At 45.4% G+C, this 8,879-nt stretch overlaps 1 protein-coding gene, 1 non-coding gene and 1 pseudogene across 2 annotated transcripts; 2 read left to right on the top strand and 1 right to left on the bottom strand.

Moving 5' to 3' along the window:
• Window positions 1-2,352: 2,352 nt before the first annotated feature.
• Window positions 2,353-2,998, bottom strand: LOC123133849 (extensin). Its single transcript, XM_044553246.1, has one exon. It carries the CDS (start codon window positions 2,952-2,954, stop codon window positions 2,544-2,546), a length of 411 nt encoding a protein of 136 aa, XP_044409181.1. The 5' UTR covers window positions 2,955-2,998; the 3' UTR covers window positions 2,353-2,543.
• Window positions 2,999-4,064: 1,066 nt separating this feature from the next.
• Window positions 4,065-4,227, top strand: LOC123140240 (uncharacterized; annotated as a pseudogene).
• A 1,540-nt stretch (window positions 4,228-5,767) lies between these two features.
• LOC123140222 (U2 spliceosomal RNA) lies at window positions 5,768-5,964 on the top strand. Its single transcript, XR_006469872.1, has one exon. It is a non-coding gene; the product is annotated as a U2 spliceosomal RNA (small nuclear RNA).
• The last annotated feature ends 2,915 nt before the right edge of the window (window positions 5,965-8,879 follow it).

Genomic DNA, 8,879 nt, shown 5'->3' with positions numbered 1-8,879 from the left:
TCATGTACTTTTAGACATGTTATTCGTACTTGTAATGAGGCTGCTCATGTTCTTGCCAAATCGGCAGAACACGACTCTGGTTCATGTTGGCTGAATGAGTGTCCTGATATAATCAAGTCCATTATCTGTAATGAACAACTATGATATGAATGAAAAGGAGCTGCCCATTTCAAAAAAAAAACGAGGTGAGGGGAGAATCTATTGTTTCCTCCTACAAGGATTGATCAAACACTAAGAGCCTATTTGGGGACGTTGTCCTGTGTATAGTGGTACTAACCTAACCGGTCCATAGTCCTCGGATGGGCCGGTGGGCCCTCGTTCGCTTCGAGCTGGACTCCAAAAGCTGCGTGCCTAGGCATGATCAAGGCTGCCTCTGCCGAAGACTTGACGTATACTCCAAAACATCTCCTGCCGTCTTCGTGCGACCCCTTAGATACTGACCATGTAACCGTAGATGCCCTACTTGGTGTGTATATAAGTCAAGGGTTTTAGCCCGTAGAAGGTACCGAATCACAATTACATTCACCTAGCCCTAGAGTTAGAACACAACTTATGATCTCAAGGTCGATCAATCTTGTACATGATACATCTCCATCAATATAAATAAGAGCAGGACGTAGGGTTTTACCACCAGCAAGAAGGCCCGAACCTGGGTAAACATCGTCTCCCTTGTTCCTATTACCACCGATCCGAGATCCACAGCTCGGGACCCCCTACCCCAAGGTCTGCCAGATTTCACACCGACACCTCCACTCCGCAAATCCGACCGGGAGCGAAGTGGCATGTAGTTGTAATTTGGGGAGTTACTAACCTGGCGCTCCGCGTGCTCCGCTCCATCTTGGAAGAGTGGAGTGTTGCCGAACAGAGCCTAAGGATGAGTAGGGTATTGCCTCTCGAATACGCTCCCGGAACAGGGTAAATCTCTCGTGTGTAATCCTGTACCTAGGTCATATACATGCACCTTGCTCCACAAATTCCCCAAATCACTAACTTGCATTTTTGAACGGCTCTGCAAGGTAGCGGAGCAGTATCCAGCGATCAAATATGCATGAAGATTTCCGCTAGCTTTTGCGGGTAAAGCAGTTGTTGTAAATTGATATATAGTACAAGCAAATATGAATCAAGTTGTGTTAGCTTTTGTGAGGAGGTAAGAAAGCATGCACAAAAGAACGGTTGCGTGCATAGCTCCTGATTGACTTCTCTCTCCCTAAATAAGAGACATGCATTTTATTTCATTGTGATTTTTTGGATGACTGGTATTTGAATTCCTGACAACAAGACCTTAGACACAAGAACAATCTCAAATACATCCGTTTCATCATTTATTTCACTTCCTTCGTTTTGTTTGTTTCAATATGTCTCCGATTTCAGAAAAGGTAAATTTCACACCAACTTTATATTTTAGGGATCTTCAAGTAAACGAGGGGGTGTGGACAGCTCAAGCACCCATATGTGCATGTTCATACGCATTTCCCTCCTCTATGTATACTTAAAAGCATTGAAATATTTCCTATGGGAGATTGATTCCATTATTCTCACTTGCGTAATGAGGACTTCAACCGTTTACAAAAAAGCACAATCTGTTTCAGTGCTTCATACCCGTTTGGTTTCTTGCATACCAACACGATCAAGGTTTAGGTGAGCTCTGAACAAAACGAGTAACATCGAGTAGTCCTACAAATGAGGTGACACACATTACCATGTCCAGCCGAAAGGAGAGGTTGTTCAACTGACTGATAACCTTATCTTCCTTCAGTTGGCTCTCTCTTCCAATCCATTAACCTTATCGTCAACCGTTTTCAGAACACTGAATGATTTTTCAAAGTCGATCACGCACGTAATGACGTAATGGAACGTTTATACAGTAATATAAACACCCTTGCTGGACAAAGGTGGGTTTCTCTGCTCTCTTTCTGTCGAGTGTTTCTCTCATTTTGGTGCTAGAACGCAGCATGATTTAGGCCGCTGGCTTGTGAGAAAACAAACATTCATTTTGAAATGAAACCGGCGCAGTGAAACATGCTTCACGTACGCTAGCTCCCATGCAAACATTATTAGTAAATTTATTCACGTAAATTCGGCGGATGAGATAGAAAAAAGAATAAGCGTTCATCGGACGGTTTGGCATGCGCCACGTACGGTGCCGGCTTATGCGCGCAGCTGAAGGGCTTGATCGTAAGTATTTGTTCAAGCGTGTGGCATGGGCATCCTGCAGAACTAGCTTTGGTTGCCATAGTATTGACTGTTTCGACATGCAAACATCACATCTCATCAGCGGAACTCATGTTATTGACGTTGAACTCATGTTGGGACAAACAACATGCAGTTTCCCATCTCCATTTCCACATTATACTATCAGATAATGGTTTTACAGTAACACCACAACAGTAGCAATACCCACATGCATGAAAGTACGCTAACTCTGGACGAACACAAATCAGCGGCGGGTAACCAAGCAATCTGCATTATTATTCAGACTACATATTACTTAATCTCCGAGAGAATGGCCCTGCATGCATTGGCAGGGACTCACGGTCACAGCCCTAAGCATTATCCGGCGTCGATGGCGGCTCCTCGTAGTCGGCGGCAGCCTGTACGCCAGCGGAGTCGGCTTCCACGCCGTGCTCGAGGAAGGGAGATGGCATCGGGGCCGGGGCGTATGGGGGTGGCGTGGGCTCAGGAGGGGACGGAGTGTACGGCGGCAGTATTGGCGTGGGCTCAGGAGGGGACGGAGTGTACGGCGGCGGCGTTGGCGTGGGCTCAGGAGGGGACGGGGTGTACGGGGGCAGCGTTGGCGTGGGAGGGCGCGGCGGAGACGGACGCCGCTTCCTGTGGGACGTGGTGAGCGGCGTCGCCGTCGGGGCGGGGTCGTAGCCGCCGCTGTCCGCCTGGGTCTCCAAGGCCAGGCTCAGGAGCAGCAGGGCCACCAGGAGAGCTGCTTTGCCACCCGCCATTCTCTCACTCCCTCACGCACTGCAAAGTTCTTGGCTCGATCGGTGTGGTTCTGAGAAGATGGGTGTAACCATGCCGCTGCTTATATACACGGAGGGAGGAGTCGAGTCCTTGCTTGTGCGCGCAAGCGATGGAGCTGGCACTATGTGGGGAGAATAGGCATGCGGGGGAGGTTGGACGACTCATCTCGAGTTTCTCTAGATGAGTGTGTCTATGCATGTGAGCTGCCCTGCCGTGCATGTGATTGTGTAACGCCGGAACTGGGCAAACCCTCACGAACGGCACTGTCTGCTGGAGTGCTGGTACAGCCAACCCGAACAAGGTAACCAACTGCCATGGTGATGCATGCCTTAGGCCGATCTGTGTTCTTCTCACGGCAGTAATATGTGTCGATCATGGTGTTCGCGCGGGCTGCATTTTGATTTCTTCCCAGTTGATGGCAGCATAAGCATTCATCAGCTTAGAGTGGTTCGGTTTGGATCAAGGAGGAGAAAGAAAGTATCGCTGCTAATACTGTTCTGAATAGCACTCTGTAACGTTGTGAATACAGCACACTTAACTGACAGGAACAATGCAGAGGCTTCTCTGCGACTGCGAGCAATGCTAATTGGGGTAGTTTGGATGTCGTTTCAATAGCTTTCATAGGTACATCGAGTTTCACCCAAATGATAAAAACTTGCTTTTATTACATTGTTATTTAATAAATAAACTAATTTAGGAAAGGTTGCTAACCAGATACGGATGAGTTGCAGGAGCCAGCAAGAGTTAATTAACTTTTTAGGGGTAGCAATAGTTAATTAATAACCACTATTAACTCCTTCACTGCTTGACAACTTTTTTTTTGAGTAACCACTGCTTGACAATTAATTATGCCCTATCGTGATCAGGCCATGACTATGAGTTAAGCCACACCCACATGGTTGCTGGGCTGTTGAGGCCTCTGGGCTACTAATCTCTAGTTGGGCCAAGAAGTCCAAAACGGGAGCAATGGCAGGGAAAAGCAGAGGCAGGTTTCTAATGACTCCCAACTTGTTTAGTCCCACCTCGCCCGTGCAACCAGCGCAGTCGCCCAAGATAGCTATAAGAGGAGGTGGAGGGTAACACTCGAAAGCATACCTTTCTCGGCCTTTTGGTTAAGATCAAGTGTAGTATCTATTCTTATCAGTTTAATATCTGATATGTGGGTCATGTGCTCACAACAATATTAAATTTATCTTTCGTGGGGGAGGGTCCACCACAGTGGCTTGCACTACAGCCCAGGCAGGTGCACCCCAACCAATACAAAGTAAACATTTTTAGTCCTAATTGCTTTGGCTAACCCTGTAATTAACCATTATTTTACCTAACACAAGCTAAAAAAATTAGGCCTAATTGCTTTGGCCAACTCTACAGTTAACTATTACTGCACCCCGAAAAAAAAAACTATTACTGCTATTTTACTAGTCTGAAGTCCTTGTTTATACATAACAAGCTGTTAGTGTTGTGGAGGAGTACATAGCAGTGGCTCACACGATGTATCAATTTTTCTTCTTGACTTCCTGTCTTGCCTTAAAACTTCTGGGATACCGTCGGCTGCATTCCCCCACCCCCATTTTCCCTTTTCCTATTTCCTGATCGTAATGATATGACATGGTTCTTTAAAACAAAGGAAATCAGAAGCTCATGCAGGCAGTGTACACTTTGGCGCTTTTCTATAGTTCTTATTGAACACTTGAATAATCGCTTTCGTGTTTAACTTTAACATAAACCTTTTTGTTGATTGTTTTCTGAGATAGCGGACCGCTCATGCCAAGCGGTACTTGAACATAATACTTAGGCCGTTATATTACTGCTACGAAATGCAGCATATACTGTGGGAAAAGAGCAACATACGCTTATTTTGTGAGGATCTCCACTGTGTCAATGGTCTAGTCACTAGTCAAGGAAGACTTAAGAGTCTGACGGCAAGAAGTGCAGTTTTCTAGTTTCATGGACAACGTACCGTGTGAGAACTTGCAGTGTCAGTGACAGAAACATAATCAGGCCGGCTGCTTGTCATTGAACAATGAACATATATGGTTGGTTATAAAGAGCTGCATTTCTGCGGGGTATATTTCTGCTGTAATATCCCGAAGATGCTGTGTTGACGCGAACTGCACTTTAGTTTCTTCCCAGTTGAACAGAGGCATTCATCAGCGTACAGCGGTTTGATCAAGGTAAAGAAAGAAAGTATCGCTGAACGCGTGGCTACTAATACTGTTCTGATTAAGAATTAATACAGCAAGTGGCTGGCCCTCTGTAACCGACATGGAAATTGCAGATACTTCTCTGACAACATTGCTAACTGGGTAGATTAGATGTCATTTCAATGGTCTTCACAGGTTCATCAAGTTCTTGAAGTTAAATCCCTGCACACCCAAGTGAAAAAGGTTTGCTTTTTATTATATTACATAAAATAAACTAAATTAGGAAGCGTTGCTATTCCAGGCTAAAATATGAATCATTCGGTGAGCTGCCAGGTGCTAGTAATGTTTTTTTAGGGGAAGCATTAGTTAGTTAGTCATGTCGTTTTGGCTACTTGACAACTTTGATTATCTACTACCATGGTCAGGCCATGAGTATGAGTTAAGCCACATTATTGGGCTGTCGGGGCATCTGGGCCACTATCACTTAGTTGGGCCAAGATATCCAAAACAGGAGAACCGGTAGTAAAACGCAGAGGCAGGTCTAATGACTCTGTTAAGAACTCTAACTTGTTTAGTCCCACCTCGCCCGCGCTAGAAGCACAATGAGCCAACCGAGCTATAAGAGGAGACCCAGGCCAGCATTCCAAAGCATACCTTTCTCGGCCTTTTGGCTAAGATCAAGTGTAGTATCTGTTCTTATCAGTTTAATATCTGATATGTGAGCCATGTGCCCACAACGATATTAAATTTATTTTTTGTGGGGGAGAGTCCACCACACTAGCTTGCTAGTGGGGCCCTCGTGTGTCGCCTGGGCGTTGCACTATTGCCCAGGCCAGGCGCACCCCAACCAATATAAAGTAAACTTTTTTTGTTTTTTATATCCTGAGGTCAAACAATTTTTGGATTGATGATAACAGAATAGCTCTTTGTCTTGATCTTTTTTCTTCAGTTGCATTCCAATTGCCATTTCATAGTGTTGTGAGGAGTTAGTTGCAAATAGGAAAGTGAGAAGGGTTAAAATGTAAATGTAGTTTGTATATACTGAGACAAGGAGGAATGAATCGGGAGATAAGGTTCTTCCAGAAATCCCTAGCTTCCCCCCTTAGCTTCCTGACTAGAGAAGAGAAATCCACAAAATCCAACAACATGGTGTCAGAGCAGGTGCTGTAGCCGCCGCCGGCGACCAAGGGAATGGTGGCGCTCCTTGCTGTGGTCGAGGAGAGAAGAGGAGTGCTTCTGGTGGTGGACTGGAGCGAATAGAAGGAGCTGCGGCCAGGGTGTGAGGCGGTGCAGCGGGTTGGAGTTGAAGCTGGTGGCTGTGCGACCTGGGAGTGGTGCTCCTGCTTGTAGCCTTGTGCAGGCTGCTCGAAATCGGAAGCCTCGGCAAGGGTGTCGCCGGCAGAGAGAGCCAGCGCACGGATTGTGTTCGGTTGGGGCAGCAGTTGGTGGAGATCCACTGATTTGGAGGCGAGCAGAACTGTAGGTGTGGAAGCAGGCTGGAGGTGCCAAGCAGAGGTGTAGGAGAGTGTTCCCTGTAGGTGGTTGCGTGGTGTTGCTGGGAAAGATTTGTGTCCAGGAGGAGGCAGGAGCTGCTGTTGTGTTGCAACAGAGAAAGAAGCACCAAAGGTCACAAGTGTGCTTGGTCCTGAAGCAAGAGGATTTCTGGGCTGCTGAAGACCAGGTCAGAGCAGCACATCAAAGAGAGGTTTGCAACGATGGGTGACAAGGATGTCGCTCCATCGGGAGTCACGGCAGGGGAGCTTGCAGCGGTGTTGCAAGCCATGGATGATAAATACAGATTGTTGTTCGAGGCTATGAGCAAGCAAGGAGGGAGTTCAAAACCAGAAGCAGAGGTCAAGGAGGAGGTTCATCCATTGCAAATGCCCCTGGTGAAGTTAGATGGGTCTGAAACCTATGCAAGTTGGGCAGAGCACGCAGAGACAATTCTTGTCTCAAGAAGTCTAGAGGGCTATATACATGGGGCAATTGAAAAACCAGCTGACGAGAACTCCAAGGAAGGCCAGAAGTGGAAGATGACCAACGCATTGGTGAGAGCATGGCTGCTGAGTTCAGTCTCACCTCAAATTGCTAAGCAGGTGGAAAGGATTAAGGAGGCGTCAGAAATTTGGCGGCTACTGAAAGGTACATATTCTGGAGTCGGTAATGAGATGCTTGCTTGTAAAATTCAGAAGGAGCTGCAGGGGTTGAGTCAGGGTGACAAATCAGTTGTGGATTATGTGTCCGAATTGAAGAGATTGTGGAGTGAGATTGATTACTTTGATCCAATTGATATGGAGTGTGGTAAGTGTATTGAGAAATTTAACAAGTGGACGGAAAAGAGACGTGTGAGGGACTTCCTAAATGGACTTCATTCTAAGTATGAAAACAGGAGGGCTGCACTGTATGGTAGCGGAAAGCTTCCTACACTGGAGCAGGCAATATCAGCTATCATTAGTGAGGAAACCAGATTGAAATTAGAGGCAGCCGGGTCAGTGATGCAAGGTATCATGCAGCGGCGATCAGCACTCTATGCAGTAGAGGGTGGAAATTATCAAAGGTTGGGATCAAATACAACTGAGAAGAAATGCTTCGAGTGCGGTCAGCCAGGACATTTGAAGTTTTCATGCCCTGAGTTAATGGGAGGCAGCAGAGGAAGAGGGCAGGACTGGCGTGGAAGAGGCCGTGGCCGTGGGCTTGAAGGACGAGGCTACCGTGGGCGAGGTACACGCCCTGCTGCTAAAGCAAACACGTCGGTGATCACTAAAAATACCACCCAAACTATGAGTGTTGAGATGACTGCTGAGGATTGGGAGAAGTGGTGCCAATTCAAGGGGCTTTCTCTAGGTGACAAGACAACTGTTGAAGCGCCTACCTCTGCTGCCTTAGCAAATTTCGGTGGTAACAACTCTCACACTGTGATAGATAAGTCCATTGATGCACCATGGTTATTAGATTCAGGTGCATCTAGACATATGGCTGGTTCCTACAGAAATTTTATTGACTATACTCCTGATTTAAATAAGAAAACCGTTAAATTAGCTGATGGCTCCTCCCAAACCATTATGGGATCAGGAACAATTATGTGTAGCACTGATATGTCTTTGTCATCTGTTTTGCATGTTCCCTCGTTCCCAATAAATCTGCTATCCATCAGTTGCATCACAAATGAACTTAATTGTGTTGCTATCTTCTTTCCATCATGGTGCTTGTTTCAGGAACTTGGGACTGGAAGAAGACTTGGGACGGGGATCATGCATGATGGACTGTATTATCTAGATAATAATATGCCACCTGTGGTTGCAGCTGTGTGACGCCCGGATAATCATGCTATAGTAATCTCACGTTAATGATGGCACGTCACCTCTGTCACTGTAATTAATCTCGGGTTAATTCAAAACCGTTTCAAATTTAAATCCTAAGTAAGTCAAACAATTAAAGTTTTCAAAAGTCAAAACTAAAATGTTCTTAATGTGACAAATAAATCATGGATATTATTGGTGGGGAAACAACATATTTATAAGATATTAAAATACACTAAAGTGATTAAAACTAGATCAAAACAATTAGTTATACTCCTAATATATTTTACCAAATACTAAACTATTTTTATTCTGAGGTAAAACTTCTTAGAACAGTGGATTATTTTGACACACTATTTTTGGGGCTATTTTCATATTTTACTAAACCAAAAATAAAGTGCAACTAAAATAAAACAGTAAAGAGATAAAATAATGTAAACAGGCCGAAACCCCTGTCCACTTG

Source organism: Triticum aestivum, chromosome 6B (assembly GCF_018294505.1).
Source record: "Triticum aestivum cultivar Chinese Spring chromosome 6B, IWGSC CS RefSeq v2.1, whole genome shotgun sequence".
NCBI classification, from domain to species: domain Eukaryota; kingdom Viridiplantae; phylum Streptophyta; class Magnoliopsida; order Poales; family Poaceae; genus Triticum; species Triticum aestivum.
Note: the sequence above shows the minus strand (reverse complement) of the source record. Positions and strands in the feature narration are given on the sequence as shown.